The sequence below is a fragment of the Natator depressus genome, chromosome 10 (genome assembly GCF_965152275.1).
Source record: "Natator depressus isolate rNatDep1 chromosome 10, rNatDep2.hap1, whole genome shotgun sequence".
NCBI lineage: Eukaryota > Metazoa > Chordata > Testudines > Cheloniidae > Natator > Natator depressus.
In genome coordinates this window covers 82,953,725-82,978,789 of record NC_134243.1, presented here as the reverse complement: position 1 = coordinate 82,978,789, position 25,065 = coordinate 82,953,725, and the positions used below count along the sequence as shown (strand labels likewise).

Here is a 25,065-nt window from a genome sequence, read left to right as displayed (position 1 = left end):
AGCCAGGCCCCCATGCTGCCCGCTCTGCTCCCAGGGGTGCAGGGAGGGGCAAGGCAGTTGGCCGGGTCCCTGGGCAGGGGGGAGTGAGGATTCAGGGGAATTCACCAGCTCATCCAGGGCCGGGCTGATCTCCATCCTCAAGTTGGGATGGCTAGAAGCTGTGCTCGAGGCAGCTGGGAGCAGGCCGGGGCAGTCCCTGGCTGTGCTCTGCCTGGCTTGGACTCTAGAAGGGTGCGGGGCCATGGGGCTGAGCAGGGCCCAAGCACAGAGCCATGCTGCACAGGGGCTGCCCTGGGAGCCGAGACCCAGAGACCTGCCCTGGGGCCCAAGGAGACCCCTCTTGGGCTGGCTTCTGAGGCCTGACCCTCACGCTTCCCAGGAACTCCACTCCCTTCCTGGCTCAGCACGGAGGGGTCGTTACTGTACAAACGACAGGGGAGCAGCTCAGGCTCCAGCACAGGGGTGGTGTCACGGGGCACGCTCACCCCGCGGCACCTCCTGTTGGTCGCCGCAGGGAATTAGCATCCAGCCTCCAGAGCGCCTCCTTCAGGCCAGCGTCTCGCCACCCCTGGCCCCCCTGGCCCTCATGGACCCCGGTGCCGTGGTCTTGGGTGCTGCCCCCTGGCAGTACCCCCACTGTTCTGGGTCTCCCCCTCCCAGGGGAACCCCCACCCACTATCCCCACCTCGCCTCAGTCTTCGGCTACTGCCAGTCACTGACTAGCCCCACTCCCTGGGGCAGACTGCAGGATAAGCCCCTCATCACAGGCGAGGGGGTTTGGACATGCTGCCCTTGCAACCCCTGTACCTAATAGGCCGTCCTGGGCCCGAACTCTCTTGGCCTTCCCCAGCCCTGCTCCCAATCTGGGCACTTTCTCAGCCCTTACAGCCAGGTCACTGTCTCTCCAAGCTAGAGAGAGACTCTACTGAAACTTCTGGCTCAAAGCCTTTCTAGAGCCAGCTGGGCCCTGATTGGGGCGTGGCCCCCAGCTGCCGCCACTTCCCCCCATCAGCCGGGTGCTCCCTTCCCCTGTCCCAGCCGGGCTTTTCCAACCCCTTCAGGGTTGGAGTGGGTGCTCACCCTGCTACAGGTGGGTACCAGGCTTAGCACCCAGCAAGCTCTGCCCTTATCACAGCCCATTGCACGGCTGAGCGCACCTTGGCGCTGGCATGGGTCCGCTGCAGTCCCCAGGCCCTGCCCAGGGGGCTGTGGCCACGCACTGCCCTGGCACGATGTACTCTGCACCTCAGCCGTGCATTCCCCAACTGCCGTGGGCATTGCTCCCTTGTTTGCAGTACAGGGCTCCCTGGGTGGCTCCTTGCTGTGGGGAGCGGTGTATGGGGCAGGGCTCCTGGCTCATTGTTGTGGGGCGGTGTGTGGGGATGGCATGTGGGGCGGGGCTGGTGGCTCATTGCCGTGGGGTGGCGTGCGGGGTGGGGCTGCTGGTTCGTTGTGGGGGCAGGGGCTGGTGACTCTGTGTGGGACGGCATGTGGGATGGGGCTGGTGGCGCATTGCTGTGGGGTGGTGTGTGGGGCGGGGCTGCTAGGGAGTTCTGCAGGGGGTCGGTGCTAATGCCAGCAACATGTCCTGGCAGTGCCCGCTGCAGCGTCTGGGTAGGTGTGTGTGTGCGCCGGGCGAATGACACGCTCCAGTGTCCTCTGTCTTGGGAGAACCCCATGGACCAGAACCGCAGATGGGTCAGGACATGGGGGGCTCCCTCCTGAGGGGCAGCTGCCTCACGGTGTCACCGCTGGCCCAGGCTGGGACAGGGCAGCCGGTACTGGCTGGGGCTCGGTCCCTCCCGGGGTCGCCCCAGCCTCTCTCGCGGCTCCCCGTGCAGCCTGGCTCTGCCCGCAGCCCTGGTGCCCAGCACTGCCCTCCCTGCTGCGGCCTGGCTCCCAATGTGGCCGTGAGCGAGCTGGGGCGAAGGCCTAGGCTGCCTCGCTCTCCCCCAGCCAGCGTCTGCCCTCCTGGGGAGCTGCTTGGTGTGAGGCCGGTCCCAGGCCTGGGCCGTGGCCCCTCCGCCCTGTGTTGCTGGACCTGGGGGCTCTTCTGGGCGCTGGCTCTGCTGCGCTGCCAGCCCCTGCTCAGTACGACAGGTGCAGCTTTGTACTTCCTCCAGTGCTCGCCATCCCCTGCCGGGAGCTGGCTGCAGTCCAGCACTGGCCCCGAGGCTGCTTGGCTGCCCGCCCTGGCGGCAGCCTCCTTTCATGGCTCCCCTGGGGTTTCCATGAGCCCAGCGGGGCCCGTGGGATCAGTCACTGCCCTTGTTTCCATGATTATTGTTTATGCAGGAGGATAGTTCCACACCAGGGGACCAGAAATGCCTTATTCAGCCAGGGGCCAAATGCTCTCGTGGCTCGAAACCCGCTGGAAAAGCCTAAGTAACCAGGCAGTGAGTGAGACTACCCCAGAGTGCAACAAACCCTTCTCACCTGTGACCGAGGTACGGCCAAAGCGGCTAACCCAGGGGTGCTGCGCCCCTCTTGGGGGGCTCCAGCAGGCTCTGGCACGTGGAGCAAAGGACCCTTTCAGCGTTTGCTTCATCTGGCCCCTGCTGTAGCCGAGGTCCGCTAATTGGTAATGACCCACTTGTTTGTTACAGGGTATGAAAAAGGAGTTCCTTATGGAGCCAATTCCTGACCGCACCTGTGGTTTAGTTCTGTTACGTCAGACCACAGCTCAGCCAGCAGTGACATTTCACAGGGTCACTCCACAGGTAACACAATAACTCGGTGTGCTCATGAGCTCATCCTGTTTGGTCGCATGCTTTGGACCCGTTCCTCGCCATGACGTGGCCTGTATTCTTCCAGCCCTCCTCGCTGGGCTCCAGGGGCTTGTGAGCAGAGTCCCGGTGACTGGGCTCTTTGATATCAGCTGTTGGGCTCCCGGGGTGGGGCGTGGGCCTGTATCCTGGCCTCTGGGGCACCTCTGGCATTGGCCTCTTGGTTCTCGGATGTGAACAGCTGTGACGAAGTGGGACTGTTCTTAATGTTTCCTCTGAATAGTGTGGGGGTGCCTCAGTTTCCCCTCTGCAGTTCTTAAGTATCTAGGTGGTGGGATAGGGGTGTATGATCATTGCAGAGCCCTAGAGGGCAGGTGTGTGCAGGGGTCTGGACACAGAGAATGGCCGACACCCTGTTTCCTGGCAACTGATGGCCTGGGCCCTTCCCCCTGCAAGGTGAGAGCTAAAGGGTTGGAGAACAAAGGAATCCAGTGACCTCCTGGCCTGGGAAAGGGACAGAGCCCAGAGGAGGAGGGGCTGGAGAGAGTTTCAGTTTGGGCTGGCTGGGACATGGAGTGAAGTGCAGACGGGGTTGTCTGGCTCACTGCCCCCCAAAATGGACCCGGCTGAGGGGTCCTGTTCTCTGTACCTACAAACTCTGTTTTAGACCATGTTCCTGTCGTCTAATAAACCTCTGTTTTACTGGCTGGCTGAGGGTCATGTCTGACTGCGGAGTTGGGGGGCAGGACCCTCTGGCCCCCCCAGGACCCCACCTGGGCGGACTCGCTGTGGGAAGCGCAGGGAGGGGCAGAGGAGGCTGAATGCTCCGAGGTCAGACCCAGGAAGGTGGAAGCCGGGTGAGCTGTGTGTCCTGCAGACAGGCTGCTCCCAGAGAGGAGACTTCCCCAGAGTCCTGCCTGGCTTCGTAGGGAGCAGTTCCAGAGCATCGCCCGGGGACTCCGTGACAGCAGCCCAGTGAAATCCCCTGGCGCAGGTGGCTGGGGCTGGGCCCGGGGCAGCAGAAGTGGAGGGTATGTTGTTAAATCCATCCAGGCAGCGGCTCTGGCTGGGTTCTGGGTTCTGCCCCAAGGCCCAGGAGAGCTGGAATCACTTTAAAGAGCCTGAAACAGCAAGTTGAACGGACCTGGAAAGGCCTCTTGTCCTCCAGTGCTGTACCCTCCTTGGTGGTAGCGCTGAGTCGGCCCAGCCTGACCGTGCAGGGGCAGGGTCTCTGCGGCGGGAATACAGGCCTGGTTGCAGGGCCCATTAGACAGTCCCATGGAGCAGTGCGGGGCATGCCTGGGGAGAGGGGGCCCATGTGGGATTCTGTGAGCAGCCAACCGCGCCCGGTGCAGTTGGGGATCCCCAGCTGGTCACTAATCTCCAGGAACTACCTGTGCCAAGGTCATCCGCACTGGTACAAACAGCTGTGGCTGGAGTCTGAGGCAGTGGGGTTGGGGAGGGATTCCCTCCCACAGCCATTTCACACTAGACCTGGGGTCGCAAGATACAGATCCTGGCACAGCCCAGTCCCGGCTCCCAAACAAGCCTGGTTCCCAACTGACCCCAGTTCCCATGGTTCTTGCTCCTCTCGGATCCCAGCTCCGTACAGCTCCTGTGGTCTCCAGCCCTGTATGGCACGCTGTGCTGGGTGCACGAGCATGAGCCACGTGTCTCGGCTGCGGTGGAGGGTGAGCACTGCTCTGCCAGGCCAGACAACGGCCCAGCAGCCTTCGGGATGGACGGGCCGGGATCCCTCGTAACCGCCCCGGCTCCCACGTGCTGCGGGATGTGTGGACACGCCATGTGCACAGAGCTCCGCTAGCAGCCGGGGGCTTGTTGCTCCAAGGGGTTTCTCCGGCACAGGGCCGTACGTTTCCAGAAAGCACCCGGCACTGCCAGGAATGGGGTGAGGGCCGGCTGGGTCGGCAGGGACTGGGAACACGCTGAGGCTGGATCGGTGACTGGCGCTGGGGCGGGGCCCATGGCCTGGGATGTAGCAACAGTGTGGGGAGCTATGGCCTCTTCTCTGATGTGTCCAGCATGGCTGGCCGCTGCTGAAGCCGGGGCAGGGGCTCCCTGGGCCAGGCCTGGCAGGCTGCAGCCTGGTCCCTGGCATTGTGTGTGGGGCCGGGGAGCAGCTCCTCGCTCGCGTCGCCTGAACAGACGCCTGCCAGATGTGGCGTCGGCTCTGGGGAGCAGCAGGGGGGAGGCACCGTCCGTGGGCAGGGGGTCTCCAGCACCACAATGTCTGTGGGTCAGAATCCGATGTCCAGCCTCCAGCTCGGGCCCCGGCTCAGCAACATGGGCACTCCCCAGGCCCTGGAGCCGATGCGTGGCACGTCCCTCACTGCAGGGCCCTGCCAGCCGCGCCAGGCCTGCTCACGCTGTGAGGTTCCCCAGGGCAGTGCCCTGTTGGCGGCCGCGCCTGGTGGTGGCTGGCCAGCAGTGCAAGGGTTAAGGTGGTGAGTGTGGTTCAGGTCGGGTTACTTCCCCTGGAGCATCGGGAGGAAACTTTCTTTTGCTGCTGGTTTGGGGCCAGCCGAGGGGAGGCGGAGGCAGATTCCGCAGCCCTGTGGCTCCACATCCCTGCTCAGGGGCTGGGACTGGCGGCAGCAGCCCCTGCGGAGTCCGGAGCGCGCACCCTGGGGATGAAGCCACAAAGGTGAGTGGGAGCCTCCTGCTCTGGCTGGGTTTGCTGCATCCCCAGCACCGCCCCCGCTTCCCCACACCCCCTGCACAGCCCCTGCGCACCCCACCGACACCCTGCACCCCCCCCACAATCCATCTCCCCTGCACACCCCCTGTGCACACCCCACCGACACCCTGCACCCCCCACAATCCATCTCCCCTGCACACCCCCTATGCACACCCCACCGACACCCTGCACACCCCCCACAATCCATCTCCCCTGCACACCCCCTGTGCACACCCCACCGACACCCTGCACCCCCCCCACAATCCATCTCCCCTGCACACCCCCTGTGCACACCCCACCGACACCCTGCACACCCCATCGACACCCTGCGCCCCCCACACAATCCATCTCCCCTGCACACCCCCTGTGCACACCCCACCGACACCCTGCACCCCCCCCCACAATCCATCTCCCCTGCACACCCCCTGTGCACACCCCACCGACACCCTGCGCCCCCCCACAATCCATCTCCCCTGCACACCCCCTGTGCACACCCCACCGACACCCTGCACCCCCCCCACAATCCATCTCCCCTGCACCCTCCATACAATCCATCTCCCCTGCACACCCCCTGTGCACACCCCACCGACACCCTGCACCCCCCCCACAATCCATCTCCCCTGCACACCCCCTGTGCACACCCCACCGACACCCTACACCCCCCACAATCCATCTCCCCTGCACACCCCCTGTGCACACCCCACCGACACCCTGCACCCCCCCCACAATCCATCTCCCCTGCACACCCCCTGTGCACACCCCACCGACACCCTGCACACCCCATCGACACCCTGCGCCCCCCACACAATCCATCTCCCCTGCACACCCCCTGTGCACACCCCACCGACACCCTGCACACCCCATCGACACCCTGCGCCCCCCACACAATCCATCTCCCCTGCACACCCCCTGTGCACACCCCACCGACACCCTGCACCCCCCCCCACAATCCATCTCCCCTGCACACCCCCTGTGCACACCCCACCGACACCCTGCACCCCCCCCACAATCCATCTCCCCTGCACCCTCCATACAATCCATCTCCCCTGCACACCCCCTGTGCACACCCCACCGACACCCTGCACCCCCCCCACAATCCATCTCCCCTGCACACCCCCTGTGCACACCCCATCGACACCCTGCGCCCCCCACACAATCCATCTCCCCTGCACACCCCCTGTGCACACCCCACCGACACCCTGCACACCCCACAATCCATCTCCCCTGCACCCTCCATACAATCCATCTCCCCTGTGCACACCCCACCGACACCCTGCACCCCCCCCCACAATCCATCTCCCCTGCACACCCCCTGTGCACACCCCACCGACACCCTGCACCCCCCCACAATCCATCTCCCCTGCACACCCCCTGTGCACACCCCACCGACACCCTGCACCCCCCCAATCCATCTCCCCTGCACACCCCCTGTGCACACCCCACCGACACCCTGCACCCCCCCCACAATCCATCTCCCCTGCACACCCCCTATGCACACCCCACCAACACCCTGCACACCCCATCGACACCCTGCGCCCCCCACACAATCCATCTCCCCTGCACACCCCCTGTGCACACCCCACCGACACCCTGCACCCCCCCCACAATCCATCTCCCCTGCACACCCCCTGTGCACACCCCACCGACACCCTGCACACCCCCCACAATCCATCTCCCCTGCACCCTCCATACAATCCATCTCCCCTGTGCACACCCCACCGACACCCTGCACCCCCCCCACAATCCATCTCCCCTGCACACCCCCTATGCACACCCCACCGACACCCTGCACACCCCACAATCCATCTCCCCTGCACCCTCCATACAATCCATCTCCCCTGCACACCCCCTGTGCACACCCCACCGACACCCTGCACACCCCCCACAATCCATCTCCCCTGCACACCCCACCGACACCCTGCACCCCCCCCACAATCCATCTCCCCTGCACACCCCCTGTGCACACCCCACCGACACCCTGCACACCCCACAATCCATCTCCCCTGCACACCCCCTCTGCACACCCCACCGACACCCTGCACACCCCCCACAATCCATCTCCCCTGCACACCCCCTGTGCACACCCCACCGACACCCTGCACACCCCATCGACACCCTGCGCCCCCCACACAATCCATCTCCCCTGCACACCCCCTATGCACACCCCACCGACACCCTGCACACCCCCCACAATCCATCTCCCCTGCACACCCCCTGTGCACACCCCACCGACACCCTGCACACCCCACAATCCATCTCCCCTGCACCCTCCATACAATCCATCTCCCCTGCACACCCCCTATGCACACCCCACCGACACCCTGCACCCCCCCCACAATCCATCTCCCCTGCACACCCCCTATGCACACCCCACCGACACCCTGCACACCCCACAATCCATCTCCCCTGCACACCCCCTGTGCACACCCCACCGACACCCTGCACACCCCCCACAATCCATCTCCCCTGCACACCCCCTATGCACACCCCACCGACACCCTGCACACCCCACAATCCATCTCCCCTGCACCCTCCATACAATCCATCTCCCCTTCACACCCCCTGTGCACACCCCATCGACACCCTGCGCCCCCCCACAATCCATCTCCCCTGCACACCCCCTGTGCACACCCCACCGACACCCTGCACACCCCATCGACACCCTGCGCCCCCCCACAATCCATCTCCCCTGCCCACCCCCTATGCACACCCCACCGACACCCTGCACACCCCCCACAATCCATCTCCCCTGCACACCCCACCGACACCCTGCACACCCCCCACAATCCATCTCCCCTGCACACCCCCTATGCACACCCCACCGACACCCTGCACCCCCCACACAATCCATCTCCCCTGCACACCCCCTATGCACACCCCACCGACACCCTGCACACCCCCCACAATCCATCTCCCCTGCACACCCCCTATGCACACCCCACCGACACCCTGCACACCCCACCGACACCCTGCGCCCCCCACAATCCATCTCCCCTGCACACCCCCTATGCACACCCCACCGACACCCTGCACACCCCCCACAATCCATCTCCCCTGTACACCCCCTGTGCACACCCCACCGACACCCTGTGCACCCCCCACAATCCATCTCCCCTGCACACCCCCTATGCACACCCCACCGACACCCTGCACACCCCCCACAATCCATCTCCCCTGCACACCCCCTGTGCACACCCCACCGACACCCTGCACCCCCCACACAATCCATCTCCCCTGCACACCCCCTGTGCACACCCTCCTACAAACACACACCATGCACCCTGCGCAGCCTGTAAATTCCCTACACTCTCCGTACACCCTCTTGCACACACATCATATCCCCTGCACAGCCCATACACCCTCTACACACACCGTACACCCCCTTACCTGCATCCCCCATCATACACCTTACGCACACCCCTACACACCCATAGGCTCCTTACCCCCCCCCCCCGGCATATCCCCTACAGACATACATCCTGCATACCCTGTACATACCTCCTTCACACACACCATACACTTTGCACACCCCATATGCCCCCATATATCCCTACACACATGCCCCACACCACACATACATTCTGTTACACACAGCCACACACCATATACCCCACATATTCCATACCTTCCTCTATACCCTACCTACCCACCCCATGCCCTGCGCACCCCATACACACCCCCCCCCACACCATAACCCCGCACAGTCCTACACACACACGCACCCTACACGCACCTTGTACACCCCCTACAGCCTGGACACATGCTTACACCCCATCCACCCTACCCACCTCCCTACACCTTGCCCCCACATATGCTCTCCCTACACACACACACAGCCTACACAACTCAGTCTCTTCCCCTCCTAACCCCTGCACACACTTGTTTTCACCTAGCATGACCAAGTACCTTCTCCCTTTGAAAGTCTGGAGTAAATTAGGGTCAAGTGTTTGGGGCTGATGGGGGGTGGGTGTCACGGAGTCCCCGGGCGGGCGATGCTCTGGAACTGCTCCCCATGAAGCCAGTCAGGACTCTGGGGCAGTCGCCTTCCTGTGAGCAGCCTGTCTTCAGGGCACACAGCTCTCACGGCTTCCCCCTTCCTGGGTCTGACCTCGGAGCATTCAACCCCTTCTGCCCCTCCGTGCGCTTCCCACAGCGAGTCCACCCAGGTGGGGTCCTGGGGGGGCCAGAGGGTCCTGCCCCCCAACTCCGCAGGCAGACGGGACTCTCAGCCAGCCAGTAAAACAGAGGTTTATTAGACGACAGGAACATGGTCTAAACCAGAGCTTGTAGGTGCAGAGAACAGGACCCCTCAGCTGGGTCCATTTTGGGGGGCAGTGAGCCAGACAACCACGTCTGTACTTCACTCCATGTCTCCAGCCCGCCCCAAACTGAAACTCCCCCCAGCCCCTCCTCCTCTGGGCTTTGTTCCTTTCCGGGGCCAGGAGGGCACCTGATTCCTTTGTTCTCCAACCCTTTTGCTCTCACCTTGCAGGGGGAAGGGCCCAGACCATCAGGTGCCAGGAAACAGGGTGTTGGCCATTCTCTGTGTCCAGACCCCTGCTCACACCTGCCCTCTAGGGCTCTGCAACGATCATACACCCTTATCCCATCACCTAGATACTTAAGAACTGCATGGGGGAAACTGAGGCACCCCCACACTATTCAGAGGAAGCCTTAAGAACAGTCCCGCTTCATCACAGGGGGGCAACCCCCAAACAACAAGTGATCTGTGGGTGTGGAGGTGTCCTTGCCCCTGACACAGACCACCGGGTTGGGCTTTTCCCTGCACTTTGGCAACACTTGTTGAATTCATCCTGCCAGTAAAGTTTCTTTGAATGGAACTGAACTGACTAGGTGTGCATGGGGGAAGTGGGGAGTGTGTGCATATGGCTATGGGGTGTGTGACCTGGGTTGCCGTGCATGGGGCACATGGCAGTGAGTCCATGGCATGCATGGATTGTAGGGCAGCGTGTGCACGGTGGTGAGGTGTGTGTGTCGGGTGTGTGTGTGAGGCGGGGCGGATGGGGTGTGATGGGTGGAAGGGAGAGTGTGTGTGACGTTGGGGGTATGGCGCAGTGGAGACATGTGCGGGGTAGGCAGCGAGGGTGTGTGTGACAGAGGGGTGGGGATTATTCTGTGTGAACAAGTTGTGGGAGGTGTTTATGTGTGTTAGCTGGCTGGGAGGGCTGGGGGTGGTGTGAGCTGAGGGGGGCTGGCCTGGGCATGTGAGCTGGGAGGTGGAGCTTGGCTGGGCATGCAAGCTAGGGGGTGAGCCTGTGGGTCCCCACCCTTCCCAGCCCCAGAAATCGACTCCAGAGATAGCTCTGGCCAGGGTTATTTGCAGCCTAACCTTGCTTCTGTCCCCCCAGCTAATCTCTGGCGTGAGCTCCACGCCTGCGGAAACATCTGGGGCTGGTTCCCGGGCTGGGGGGTCTGGGGCAGCGGCAGGGGGACAGAGAGCTGCTTCCCAGCTGGGGATGGGGTCATGATATTTTGCTTTTGGAAACTGTCAGTGTCTTTTGCCAAAGCAAATCTTCCCCTGTCTGAACACATCCTTCCAGCCTGCACCCAGCTCCTGGCGTGGGAACCGCTGCAGGCCCTTGAGTCCAGCCCGAGTGCTGGGAACAGCCCTGCTCCCCAGCTGTGCCAGGCAGGAGAGAGCCTGGCAGAGGGGAAGGCCATGGGTGTGGCTCCACCACTCAGCAAATAGCCAGGGGAAGCTGGGAAGGTTCCCCCCAGCGTTCACGGGCTCATTCGCAGAGCTGCCGTGTGCCCGAGCCAAGCTGCAGGCCGGGGGCGGCCCAGGAGGGCTGAGGCTGCATGGGTTTGCCCTGTGCTGCAAGGTGCGACGTTTGCTCCGCACGACATCCTCTCCTGAGTCCTGCTGGCTCTGCACTGAGGTCTGGCGCCACTTGCTCCCCCCTGCTGCCCCCTGCCCCCTGCCAGCTGGGGCAGGTGGCAGCCCCAGGACCTCAGTGCACTCCCTGGGGTGGCTCCCAGCAGGGCCCAGAATGGGGGTGTGCCTCAGGCTGCCTGGCTCGAGAGGCCATGGCCCCATGGCCTGCACTGTCGTGCTGCTGTCCTAGAGTTCGGAGAGGGTCGCTAAGCGCCCCAGCTTCCCAGTGCAGAGCTGCCTGGCAGACACCTGACTTCCCAGCTCCTGCACCCGGGGGTCCGGCGCTGCAGGCTCCCAACTCTGCAAGGACTCAGGATGTGGGGCACCAGGAACCCAGCACTTCCTGCTGAGGAGATGGCTGTCCCAGCGTCCCCGGGCGATGCTCTGGACCTGCTCCCTGCGAAGCCAGTCAGGACTCTGGGGCAGTCTCCTCTCTGGGAGCAGCCTGTCTGCAGGACACACAGCTCACCCAGCTTCCACCTTCCTGGGTCTGACCTTGGAGCATTCAGCCTCCTCTGCCCCTCCGTGCGCTTCCCACAGCCAGTCCGCCCAGGCGGGGTCTTGGGGAAGCCAGAGGGTCCTGCCCCCCAACTCCGCAGTCAGACGTGACTCTCAGCCAGCTGGTGAAACAGAAGGTTGATTAGACGACAGGAACATGGTCTAACACAGAGCTTGTAGGTGCAGAGAACAGGACCCCTCAGCCGGGTCCATTTTGGGGGGCAGTGAGCCAGACAACCCCGTCTGCACTTCACTCCATGTCCCCAGCCAGCCCCAAACTGAAAACTCTCCAGCCTCTCCTTTTGCCTTTGTCTCTTTCCCTCCTGGGCCAGGAGGCCACCTGATCTCTTTGTTCCCCAACACTTTCAGTCGGCACCTTTGCAGGGGAAGGCCCAGGCCATCAGTTGCCAGGAAACAGGGTGTCGGCCATTCTCTGTGTCCAGACCCCTACACACACCTGCCCTCTAGGGCTCTGCAAGGATCATACACCTTTATCCCATCATCTAGATACTTAAGAACTGCCTAGGGGAAACTGAGGCACCCCCACACTATTCAGAGGAACCATTAAGAACAGTCCCGCTTCGTCACAGGGCCTGCACAGCAGCAGCCACTGAAGGTCCTTCACCTACAGACCTGCCTAGGCTTGCTCTGGGCAGCCTGCGAGCATGCCCCTTAGCGTGGCTTCTCTCTGCCTAGGCCCCTGACTGGCACTGGCATGCGGGAAGTGAGAACGCACTTCCAGGAGCCCTTGTTCAGGGCCTCTGCAAGTTATTTGCTTCCCCCAATAAGCTGATAAACTTTATTACACGATGGAGCAGATCATGGACTTTGGAAGCCTCACAGGTGGCTGGCAGAGCCCACAACCACCCCAGCCTGTCTTGAGCGCTCCCACACCTGTCCAGCTCCACAGCAGCCTGCAGATGCTGGGCCCCCAGGACCCCCACGTCAGGGCTGCCAGAGCAGGCAAGGGCTCCTGGTGTCGTGGTGGGTGACGCTGGCCTGAGCCTGCCCCTCAGTGTGGGCAGGTGCGCGCACACAAATGCACACCAGCCAGGGAGCTGCACACACTGACATCCTGACAATGCATTGTGCTTTCCCTGGGCCTCCCCCCGGGAGCGCGAGGTACTTTGCAGGCAGCCAGGTGGTGGCCTCAGCACTGCCGAGGTAGGTGTCTGTGGCACCGCAGGGCTGGAAGGCCCCCGAGAAGTCACCACGTACATCTCTTTGTGCTGAGGCTGGACCAAGTGACCCTAGACCAGCCCTGACGGGGGTTTGTCCAACCTGCTCTTCAAACCCTCCCCTGACGGGGATTCCACCACTGCCCTTGGCAGCCTGTTCCGGAGCTGAGCTACCTCTACAATTCGAAAGTTTTTCCTAATGTCCAACCTAAATCTCCCTGGCTGCAGATTAAGCCCATCGCTTCTGACCTTACCTTAGGCAACATGGAGAGCAAACGATCCCCGGCCTCTTTAGAGCAGCCCTTCACAGCTGTGCAGGCTGTTCCTAGCTCCCCTCTCAGCTTCTTTTCTCAGGACGAAACATGCCCAGGGTTTTAACCACTCCTCACAGGGCAGATCTTCCAAACCATGTGTCATGTTCATTGCTCTCCTCTGGACTTGCTCCACTTTCTCCACATCTTCCCTAAAGCCTGGGACACAGCACTCCAACTGAGGCCTCACTAGTGCCGAGTAGAGTGGGCCAGTTACCTCCTGTGTCTTCTATATGACACTATGGAGGTGACTGTAAGCATGTCACATAGGGGAAACTGAGGCACAGAGAGGTTAATGGGACCCAGGGTCTCAGAACAAGCCAGACATGGGTCTAGAACCCCGGAGTTCCGATGCCCAGTCCTTCCTGCTTTATCCACTAGCACCCACTCCCCTCCCAGCATTGAGGATAGAATCCAGGAGTCCTGACTCCAGTCCCCTGCTCTAACCATTAGCACACATTTTCACATGTGATGGGAGACCTGTGCTGGTCCTGTTGGAAGGAGACTGATCCTGCAGGTGCTGTGCACAGATGCCCTGTTTCCCATTACCTTCCTCTTGGAGCGGGTAGGGCAGGTGGGGGGGTGCTTGTCCCAGATGCTGCGAAGCTGCAGTGACCTTTGTGAGCCTCCCAGCCAATTAATACTTCATCCATTAACCTGAAGAGCGGAGAGCCCCCAGGGAGCGCGGGATAAAAGGCTGCTGTGAACCTGGCCCTGTGACTGCCCTGCCTCTCCCTCCCCAGCAGCGCACCATGGCAGCCGGCTTCTTCATCAGCAAGACCCTGGGCATCGTGAGCATCGTCCTGGGCGTGGGCGCCGTGGCCACCATCATCGCCCTCTCTGTCGTGTACTCGCAGGAGAAGGAGAGAAATGCAGCGTCCCTGCCCAGCGTCACTTCCCCGCCGGCCAACGTGACCACCACCCCCCTGGCCACCACGGCCGGCCCTGCCAACCCCTGGAACAACTTCAGACTCCCCCAGTCCTTGGTCCCAGAGCACTACGCCGTGACCCTGCAGCCCTTCCTGACCCTGAGCGCCTCCAGCCTCTACATCTTCAAAGGGAACAGCACCGTGCGCTTCTCCTGCCAGAATGCCACCAACCTCATCCTGATCCACAGCAAGAAGCTCAACTACACGCTGCAGGGCACCTTCCTCGTCTCGCTGCAGGGGGTGAATGGCTCCAGCCCCCCGCCCATCACAAATACCTGGCTGGAGACCGAGACCGAGTATCTGGTGGTGCAGCTCCAGGGGCAGCTGGAGAAAGGCAAGAGCTATGAGCTAGTCAGCAGCTTCACGGGGGAGCTGGCTGATGACCTGGCTGGCTTCTACCGCAGCGAGTATGTGGAGGATGGAGAGACCAGGTATGGCCCCTGGGTGCCCCCACATTAGGAGGTGGGCAGCCGGCTAGTGGGGGGCAAGGGAAGGGGCAAGACTGCAGCAGAATTTGGGGTGACCTGCAGCACTGGGGGTGTGCCAGCTGTCCAGGGTTCCCTAGGCACGGGGCTGGCTGCAGGCTCCGGGTCACTCGCTTCCCATTGTGATGATTCTGCAGGCTGCAGCCGAGGGGGTAGAATCAATGTAAATGCCTGAGGGGCAGGGTGTCCCCACGCCCCCCCCCAGTCCAGCTTCCCCCCTTATGCTGCCACGGACCTGTGCCATGTCCAGGAGGAGAGCTGCAAGGTATTTCGGGGCTGGGCACCCCCATCCTACAGACCGAGTATGCCAGCCTGACAGCAGCTGCTGGTGCCAGCTAAAGCCTGGTGAAATTTGGAAACAAAAATCCTACAAGCTACAGCTGGCACCCTGGGGCCCCAGGACTCCTCCCCCCACCATCCCTAATGTCACTGGGGGGAGCTCTTTGGGGTAGGGTCGCCTCTCCTGCTGTCTGTGCCCTTCCTCTCATCCCCCCTGGGCCGGGTCCTTCCTCCCGCCATTGCTCCCCCCTGGGCCCAGCCTGCCTGGCCAGGTCCTTCCTCCCCCCATTCCCCCTTCCCGGGCCCAGCCTGCCTGGCCGGGTCCTTCCTCCCCCCTTTGCTCCCCCCTGGGCCCAGCCTGCCTGGCCGGGTCCTTCCTCCCCCCTTTGCTCCCCCCTGGGCCCAGCCTGCCTGGCCGGGTCCTTCCTCCCCCCTTTGCTCCCCCCTGGGCCCAGCCTGCCTGGCCAGGTCCTTCCTCCCCCCATTCCCCCTTCCCGGGCCCAGCCTGCCTGGCCGGGTCCTTCCTCCCCCCTTTGCTCCCCCCTGGGCCCAGCCTGCCTGGCCGGGTCCTTCCTCCCCCCTTTGCTCCCCCCTGGGCCCAGCCTGCCTGGCCGGGTCCTTCCTCCCCCCTTTGCTCCCCCCTGGGCCCAGCCTGCCTGGCCGGGTCCTTCCTCCCCCCTTTGCTCCCCCCTGGGCCCAGCCTGCCTGGCCAGGTCCTTCCTCCCCCCATTCCCTCTCCCCAGGCCCAGCCTGGCTGGCTGGGCACCTCCCCCACATTGCTCCCACGGCCCGGGTGCAGCCTGCCTAGCCGGGCTGTCTCTCCCTAGGTGGCTAATGCCCAGCCAACTTGACCGGGGCTCACAGTGCTGGCCAGGCCCAGTGCAGGGCAGGCAGGGTCTGCAGCTGCCCCCCGTGGCTCTGCCATTGCCCTTCAGGCCTGGCTCCCCTCCCCAGCCCGCAGCGCTGTGTGGTTCCAGGCTGCGGCTCTCCTGTGCAGACAGACCCTGCCGGGGGCTCTGAGCCGGCCCAGGTGTGAGCAGCCCCCTTGGGGTGCCAGCAGCAGGAGGTCAGGGGAGTCCTGGGCCTGCCTGCAGGACCCCCAAGCCGGGGCTGCAGAGGGTGGCAGGGCTGGCTGGGCTGAGCGGGCTGCCTTTGATTGCAGGGTCGTGGCCACCACGCAGATGCAGGCGCCTGACGCGCGGAAAGCCTTCCCCTGCTTCGACGAGCCCGCCATGAAGGCCAGCTTCAAGGTCACGCTGATCCACAGCCCCAACCACACGGCGCTGTCCAACATGCCTGTGGAGAGTGAGTGAGCCGGGGCTCGGCAGCTTAGGAACCGTGTGCCCTGCGCCAGCAGCCTCCGCCCTGCCTCCTGCCCCTCCCCAGGGCTGCGCCCGCTGGGCTTCCTCAGCCCCCCAAGGCTCCAGCAGGGCCCTGGGCTGAGTCTGCACCCCGGGACCCATGGGGATGTTCCCTGGCTAGGCCGGGTCACTGGGCGAGATGGAGCCGCCGGGAGATCAGCCGAGCACTGAGCGCACCCAGGGCCCCAGAGCAGCTGGAGCCCCTGGGGGGCAAGGGGGAGCAGACAGCAGAGAAGAGGAAGGGGCTGCTGGGGATGAACTCCCACGCAGGCTCAGCACCGGGCTGCCCACTGGCTCCCCTGAGCCTGATGCCCACATGCAGGCCCCGGTGAGAGCCCCTCCTTGCTCATCACAGGCTTGGGGCTGTTCTGCTCTGAGCTCGGCAGCGTGGTGGGGCAGAGGGACCGGAGCACTCGTCCCCAGCAGTGGAGGGGTGAAGTGGGGTGTGGAGGGAGAAGCATGAGGGAAGCAAAGCAGGAAACCAAACTGGAGTCAGGGGGAGAGATCCCCCGGGGGTAGGGCAAGGAGAGGGCCATGCAAGGGGCCCACTCTCCAGCCATACCAGGGGACTGCAGCCCTGCTTCGGGGGCTGGAAGGGGCCTGCCCGCCGCGGAGTGAGCTACACACCCGCTATGGGGGAGGAAGGGGCTCCCAGGAGAGACTGCGCCCTGCTCCGGGGTGGGGATGGAGGCGCGTGAGCCTCGATGATGGAGCCGTGGCTCTTCTTTCAGGCTCCCGGCAGCAGACCATCGATGGCACCACCTGGAACGTCACTGAATTCCAGACCACCCCCAAGATGTCCACATACCTGCTGGCCTTCATCGTCAGCCAGTTCCAGGCAGTGGAGGCCATGCAGGACAATGTGCTGGTAGGTTGCTGCACGGGGCGGGGGCGGTCTGGCTCGGCTGTGGGGTAGGGGAGCCTTGGCTGAGCCTCGAGTCTCCCCCTGCAGATCCGGATCTGGGGCCGTCCGAAGGCCATCGCAGCGGGACAAGGGGACTATGCACTCCAAGTGACCGGGCCCATCCTCAAGTTCTTCGAAAAGCATTACAACACGGCGTACCCACTGCCCAAGTCTGGTGAGTGCCCGGGCGACAAGCCAGCTGCTGTGCGCTCGGGGGTGCGTGTGCCGGGTTCTGCTGGGCTCTCCCGTGGGGATGGGAAGGTGTCAAGCTGCCTGCAGGGACCCCAAGAGTGGGTACCAACCTCCGGGCAGGCTGGTAGGAACCAGGGCACAAACCCCAGGCTGGTGGGGAGTTCTGTACTTAGATTGCACCAGCCAGTTATCTCGTGTGAACCCCTCAGGCGCTGTGACAGCCTGAACATGGAGCCACGGACAGTCCCCTTGGGTGCGCCGATCCACCTCACCACCCAGGGGAGCTGCACTTTAGATGGCCCTTAAGCCAAGAATTACAGTAATATTACAGTAATATTCAGGACCAGTCACTTACCCCAGGGCAGCTGCACTTTAGATCTCACACCAAAGACTGCGCTTGTAGCCAATTCAATAATAAACTCCATATCGACATATTAATAGGAAAAATTGACAGGTTTCAGAGTAACAGCCGTGTTAGTCTGTATTCGCAAAAAGAAAAGGAGGACTTGTGGCACCTTATAGACTAATCAATTTATTTGAGCATGAGCTTTCATGAGCTACAGCTCACTTCATCGGATGCATTCTGTGGAAATTGCAGAAGACATTATATACACAGATACCATGAAACAATACCTCCTCCCACCCCACTCTCCTGCTGGTAATAGCTTATCTAAAGTGATCATCAAGTTGGGCCATTTCCAGCACAAATCCAGGTTTTCTCACCCTCCGCCCCCCCACAGACAAACTCACTCTCTTGCTGGTAATAGCCCATCCAAAGTGACCACTCTCTTCACAATGTGTATGATAATCAAGGTGGGCCATTTCCTGCAGAAATCCAGGTTCTCTCACCCCCCTCCAAAAACCAGACACACAAACTCACTCTCCTGCTGGTAATAGTCTATCCAAAGCGACCACTCTCCTTACAACCTGCATGAAAATCAAGGTGGGCCATTTCCAGCACAAATACAGGTTTTCTCACTGGGGTGGGGGAGTGAGAAAACCTGTATTTGTGCTGGAAATGGCCCAACTTGATGATCACTTTAGATAAGCTGTTACCAGCAGGAGAGTGGGGTGGGAGGAGGTATTGTTTCATGGTATCTGTGTATATAATGTCTTCTGCAATTTCCACAGTATGCATCCGATGAAGTGAGCTGTAGCTCACGAAAGCTCATGCTCAAATAAATTGGTTAGTCTCTAAGGTGCCACAAGTCCTCCTTTTCTTAATAGGAAAAAGAAACCGGAGAGTTCTTTTCAAGGTTAAAGCAGGTAAACATAGATACACCAATGAGTTACAATCTTAATTTTCAAAAGGTAATAGAAGCTTCTATAATGAGCAAGCTCTAGCTGGGCTTTAGGCCTAAGTAGCTGGGGATCCCTTGCGTATGCCTTATAAACCTTGCCCCCCAGAGTTCAAGCTGCACAGAGATCCAGTTCCTTCTTGTTGGTGGTTTTTAAGTTCCCTTCTGTCTTGTGCTCTGAGCTGTGAACTCAGCGGATGGGAGGAATCCACTTGCGCGACTCGTTTTCATGGGGGGATAAGAGGGACAGCAACCAGCAGTCTTTTGTCCTTTTTAATGTTCCGCTCTAGTCCATCTGGTGTCAATGGCCCGTCCCTGCTGGGGACGACGTGACGCCTGCTGTGGGGGGTCAGCCCTTCGCTCTGGTTCATGTCTCTCTCCTGTCTGGTCATTCGCACAGTCACGGGTGCTCAGGTTGCAAACGCTCGGCTGCCCCTGTGCAGGGACAGAATGGGACCATACTGCAGTAGCTCACAAGCCTACACACAATGCACATTCTGATCATTCTAGTGCCTGTTTTACAAAACACCCTGCTCAGCCCGACTGGTCCCAGCTTGGCACCTGGCAGCGTGAAGCTGAGACATGGGCACCGTGGCAGGAGCTGGCATCTGGGCTGCCAGCATCACTCTCCCAATGCCCAAAGGGGCAGAAGGGGGGTCTCCGGCACTCCCTAATAAGCCTCAGGTCCCCCTTTTCTTTACAAGGCATCAGGATGCAGAGCTAGGCTCCGGCCTAATAGTCTGGAATTGGTCTCTTTGGCTCACTGCACCCATATTAGCAGGGAGTGGCCCGTTAAAACCTTAAATCTTTTCTTATACAGATAAGGCTTAAGTTGTTGAATAGCCCAAACAATGGCCTAGCATTTCCTCTCACTGCCAGCACGATCCTGTTCAATGGGGTCAGTTATTTACCCAGGAAGATAATGGGGGCCCCTTGCCCCCCCGCAGCCTGCATTAGCATGTGCCTAGCTCAGTGTTACACGCCTCAGGGCGCAGCTGAAATCAGGGCTGGCTAAAACTGGCTCTTAAGACAACGCCTCTTTTATGTCCTTTAAGCCTTTCTCCCAGGCCTGGTCCATACCAGCCAGGCTGGCTGCCCCTTTTTGGTAAGGTCTGTTATGGGGGCCACGATACCCCTTTGCAAACCTCCGGTGATAGCTGGCCAGAGCAATAAAAGATTGGACCTGCTGCTTGGTTCGTAGGGCTGGCCAATTCTTAATGGGTTCTACTTAGAAAGGATCAGGATGAACAAACCCACTGCCCAACCTGTGTTCCCAATAAGTTACCTAAGAGGGCCCCATCTTGCATTGGGACACCTTGACAGTGAGGCTGGCTTCTCCAAGCCTCTGCAGTACAATTCCCACCTGGCTCAGGTGGTCTTGCCAAGAGTCACTCAAAATAGCCAAGGCATCTCCACAGGCTTTGGTAAAGGTCTGTAAGCCCTGCAGCACCTCATTGACAGGCCTCTGAAAGGGAGCCCAAAAAGTAGAACCTTACAGAGGCCAGATTCCCCTGGGAACAGTGACTTTCCCTGGGCATCAGCATCTGCAGGAATTTGCCAGTATCCTTGTATCAAATCTAGAGCACTTATGAATTTTGCACCCACCCCAATGGATCCAGTCAGCCCCTAGCTAGGCTGTCACGGAGTCCCTGGGAGATGCTCTGGAACTGCTCCCTACGAAGCCAGGCAGGACTCTGGGGAAGTCTCCTCTCTGGGAGCAGCCTGTCTGCAGGACACACAGCTCACCCGGCTTCCACCTTCCTGGGTCTGACCTCGGAGCATTCAGCATCCTTTGCCCCTCTCTGCGCTTCCCACAGCGAGTCCGCTCAGGCGGGGTCCTGGGGAAGCCAGAGGGTCCTGCCCCCCAACTCCGCAGTCAGACGTGACTCTCAGCCAGCCAGTAAAACAGAGGTTTATTAGACGACAGGAACATGGTCTAACACAGAGTTTGTAGGTGCAGAGAACAGGACCCCTCAACCTGGTCCATTTTGGGAGGCAGGGAGCCAGACAACCCCGTCTGTACTTCACTCCATGACTCCAGCCAGCCCCAAATGGACTCATCCTCCACCCCCTCCTCCTCTGGGCTTTGTCCCTTTCCCGGGCCAGGAGGTCACCTGATTCCTTTGTTCTCCAACCCTTTAACTCTCACCTTGCAGGGGGGAAGGGCCCAGGCCATCAGTGGCCAGGAGACAGAGTGTCACCATTTATGTACCCTGGCCCTTTGCTCTGCAACAATTACATCCCCTTATCCCACCACCTAGAGACTTAAGAAATGCCTAGGGGAAACTGAGGTACCCCTACATTATTCAGAGAAAACATTAAGAACAGTCCACTTCGTCACACAGGGTGTGGGTTAAGGGTCAAGTTGGGTGATGGCATTGACCCTTCTAAAGTCCAGAGTAAATCTCATGGTTTTATCCCTCTTGGGTACCATTATAACAGGAGACGCTCCTGGGCTTTTTGACTTAGTATTCACCCCATCCCTAGCATGCTCTCCACCTCATCCTGACTCTGGCTGTATTTCTCCTGTAGCAGGACGTGCTCTGCTAGGAATGCCCATTTTTGTTCGTTGAACCTGGCACGTTGGAAAGTACCTGCCTGTGGTCTTTCAAGGGGGCCAACATCCAAACCCTCCCAGATACCCGTGCTTTCTAGAGGCGTTTCTTCCTTCCTCTGCCTTGCCAGATCAATTAAAGGAGCAGGAAATGGTCCTTCATCAGCCCAGCAAATTGTATTCACCCCCATTTCTCAGTTGTGGGAAGCTTTCAATCTATTGCTATGTGCTGTTTGCACAACTCTCCTGCCATGGGGTGTCATTGCATCGTAAGTGACCTAATTCATTCACTCTCTCTGTCACCTCGAAAGGGCCCCCCCCAACAATCTCGCACCGTGTTCTTCCTCACGGGGATCAAAGCTAGCCCCAAGTCACCCTATGACAAGACCTTTCTCTACCACGGCCATCAAACTGAGCTGTCTGGGGCACCTGACTCTTGTCAAGGCTCTGAGGCACTAAGTCCACCATAGCCTTTCAATTCTCTTTAACAGGAGTGACAGACCCCCCCAGGCTGTCCTGCCTCCCCTGTCCCGCCCTCCAAAGAGCCTCGGATCAAATCTAGGGGTCCCCTCATTTGTCTCCCATAAAGAAGATCAAAAAGGGCAAGCCCTGAGACCCTGGGGCGCACTCCTATATATGAATAACAAATAAGGGACCAACACATCCCGTTATACCCCTGCTGGGTAACACACATCCTCAGCATAGACGTCAATGTCCCACTGAATCTTTCTGCCAGCCCGTCGGTCTCTGGATGATGGGGAGGGGGCAGAGGGCAGTCTTTATGTGTCCCACTCCACACAGCTCCCATCACTTTCTGAAAACTACAGACATGAAATTTGCACCATGGTCTGACAAGATTTCCCTGGGAAACCCTACTCTGCTAAAATGGTGATGAGGGCAGTAGCCACGGTTTCAGCTTCTGGGGTAGACGAAGCTGTGGCTTCGGGGTGCCTCGTGGCAGAACCCACCACAACCAGTAGATATGCCTCCCCATTTCTGGAAGGTCTGGGTAGGGGTCCCACAATGTCCGCAGACACTCTGGCAACACCTCGTTAATGATGGGCAGAGGCTGCAAAGGTGCCACGCAGGGTCCCTTTAACCTCTGATGCTTCTGACATAAGACACGACTCTTACAGTCATTTCTTACTGCCTCACACATGTGAGGCCAATAGCAATTCTGTCGGAGCCTCTCTCCGCTCCTAAGTGTCCGGCAAAGGGACAGTCGTGACCCACCTGAAGCACCTCTGCCCTGTGCTTATCGGGTACAGACACCTGTTTGCCAACCTCAGCAGGGCACCTCTTTTCCCTTGTGGAAGCCTCCCTGGACAACTAACCACCTCCTAGGAAAAAGGGACCCTTTCCTTCCCTGGCTGGGGTGTGATTCCTCTCCTGGACCAGGGAAGGATCAGTCTGTTGAGCCTCCATAATGGCCTTTGGAGGCTCCCTGAAGTTAAGAGCAAAGCAATGGTGTCTTCCAACCCCTCTGTGACACACCCAGGCTACAGTCCAGACTAGTGAGTAGCTGTGTTGCCCCTGCTCTCGGACCTGGGGTGCCCTGTCCACCACTTTGCTGCTGTAGCTTCCAGTCCTGGGCTGCTCAGAAACAGCCTCCAGCATGTAAGTCTCTCCCCACTTGGACTGTGTGCTGCAGCCAGCCACCCCTTGGCGCTTACCAGCCGGGTTTGTACTGCAGGGTGACCCCAACACATCCCCAGTCCTGGATTCCACCCAGAAATGTGTGTGCTGCACTGCCCAGCCCTCTCCTGGAAAGGACAAGCTTATACAAAGCCTGTCTTTTTATTAATAGCAATGACAATGCACAAATCCTAGGGCTGCCAAACCCCAAACTTGTCCTGGAGCCTCCAGGAATTAAAGATGAATCTTTAATTAAAGAGTAGGTCATGTGATGAAATTTCCAGGAATATGTCCAACCTAAATTGGCAACCCTACCAAATCCTGTTATCCCAAATGGACTTTGCCATACACTTCAGTTCAAACACACTGGATTAGCTAAAACAATAAAACAAGTTTATTATCTACAGAGTGGGCGATTTTAAGTGAATGAACCATACAAGTCAGAAATAGTTACAAGAAAAATAAAGATAAAGCACAGCTAAGGACTAACTCAACAAACTAGGTTAAATTCAAAGCCAAGGTTTTCTCACCACATGCTCTCAACAGTCTTGCTGGCCAAACTTTTTAGGCCAGGAGCCCTTTCCCAGCTCAATGGCTGCTTCCTTTTTCCCTTCTGGTGCAGTGAATCAGTGGGTAGAGAGAGAGCAGGGGGGTACACTGCCTTGTCTGCCCCTGTTTTTATAGTCCTTTCCCCCCTCTGAGAAGCATTTCCAGCTGGGAATGAGGTAACAGGCAGGCTGTGTGGATGGGAACTCCAGACTGTATCTTTGCTAAGATGTAGATTTTTCGCCCCTGCCCCCTGTCCTGCCAAAGAATGGCCAGGTAGCAGGTAAGGGCCCATTGGCCTTGTTTATACCTGGCTGAGGCATCACCTGGCCCTTTGTCTCTGAGGAACTGGTTTGGCTGCTCCCCAGCCTTGGAACATGTGTTAGGCCACGTCTACCCTGCACTTTCATCATTAAAACTTTGTTGCTTATGGGTGTGAACGACAAAAGTTTTACCGACGAAAAGCACCGGTGTGGACAGCGCTGTGTCGGTGGAAGCTGCGCTCCCATCGATGGAGCTACCAGCCCTCGTCGGGGGTGGTGTTATTTTGTCTCTGGGAGAGCTCTCTCCCATTGACCGCGCACCTTACAATGGAGTGGCTGCACCGGGGGAAGGCGTGCAGTGTAGTAACAGCAGACAGTGGAATCTTCCCATATTTGACCAGGAAATTAGGAGTTTTCGAGTGATTCCTCCCAGGGCATCCCTTGTACAAAGCTTATTACAACAGTGGACACACCCCAGTCACCAGGGCCAGCTCTAGGCACCAGCAAACCAAGCACGTGCTTGGGATGGCACTTTTCAAGGGGCGGCATTCCGGCCCCTTTCTTTTTTTTGCTTCGGTGACACTCCGATTCGGGCAGCAAAACACCTAGAGCCGGCCCTGCCTGTCACACCCCTCACTCCCGGCTGACAAAGGACTGAGGGCGCCCCCCCCGCAGCCCTCCCTGCAGTCCACAGACCAGCCAGGCGAGGCAGAGCTGTGCTCTTCCTGGCTGTGAGTTACAGTATGTCTGCTTGGGCAGGGCTAGAACCTCCTACCCTCGTCAAGCCTCAGCGGGCAGCAGATCCGAATGCCCACAGCACAATCTCCTTTACAACCCTCACACTGCAGGTGGAGCTTGGCCAAAGGTCCAGTTCCTGGGGACTCGGCCAAAATTGGTTTACGTACATTTTTACCAGGAAGCCTGTCTTCCTCCCTTACCCAGCTCTCCTTGACCAAAGTGACGTGGGACATGGGGTCCCTCCAGCCTGGGCAGGGTAGGCCATTGACCGTGGTGTTTTAATAAATTCTGCACCACCCTCCACAGGCTCAGTCCTAATCCAGCTCACCAGGGTTCCCTGCTGCTCACCGCTGCTGCTGGGGCACCGGGAGTGGTGTTCGCTGTGGCAGGTGGGGCGTGGATCGTGCAGTTACCTTGTTTTGGCAGGTTGGTTTTAGATGACTGGGAGGTCCACAGGGATGTCAGACTGCCTGCCTGCCTGCCTTCCCTTTTGCTCTGGGCTCTAAACCCTGGGCTCCCTTGGGGTTTTTATCGAAGTTGGGGATAGGTTTATTTCCAGTCCCCTCTTAAGCTG

General features: G+C 59.9%; 1 protein-coding gene across 2 annotated transcripts in view; it reads left to right on the top strand.

Annotated features, from left to right (window-relative positions):
* Positions 1 to 5,258: 5,258 nt before the first annotated feature.
* Positions 5,259 to 25,065, top strand: part of ANPEP (alanyl aminopeptidase, membrane) — a 34,268-nt gene continuing 14,461 nt past the window's right edge. The window contains exons 1-5 of one of the 2 annotated variants that reach the window (XM_074966693.1): positions 5,259 to 5,391; positions 14,051 to 14,667; positions 16,163 to 16,305; positions 17,093 to 17,229; positions 17,314 to 17,440. In XM_074966693.1, coding sequence (XP_074822794.1) covers positions 14,060 to 14,667; positions 16,163 to 16,305; positions 17,093 to 17,229; positions 17,314 to 17,440 — 1,015 coding nt within the window. In that variant the 5' untranslated portion in view covers positions 5,259 to 5,391; positions 14,051 to 14,059. The remainder of the gene's footprint in view (positions 5,392 to 14,050; positions 14,668 to 16,162; positions 16,306 to 17,092; positions 17,230 to 17,313; positions 17,441 to 25,065) is intronic. The other variant, XM_074966694.1, reaches the window with a different exon arrangement.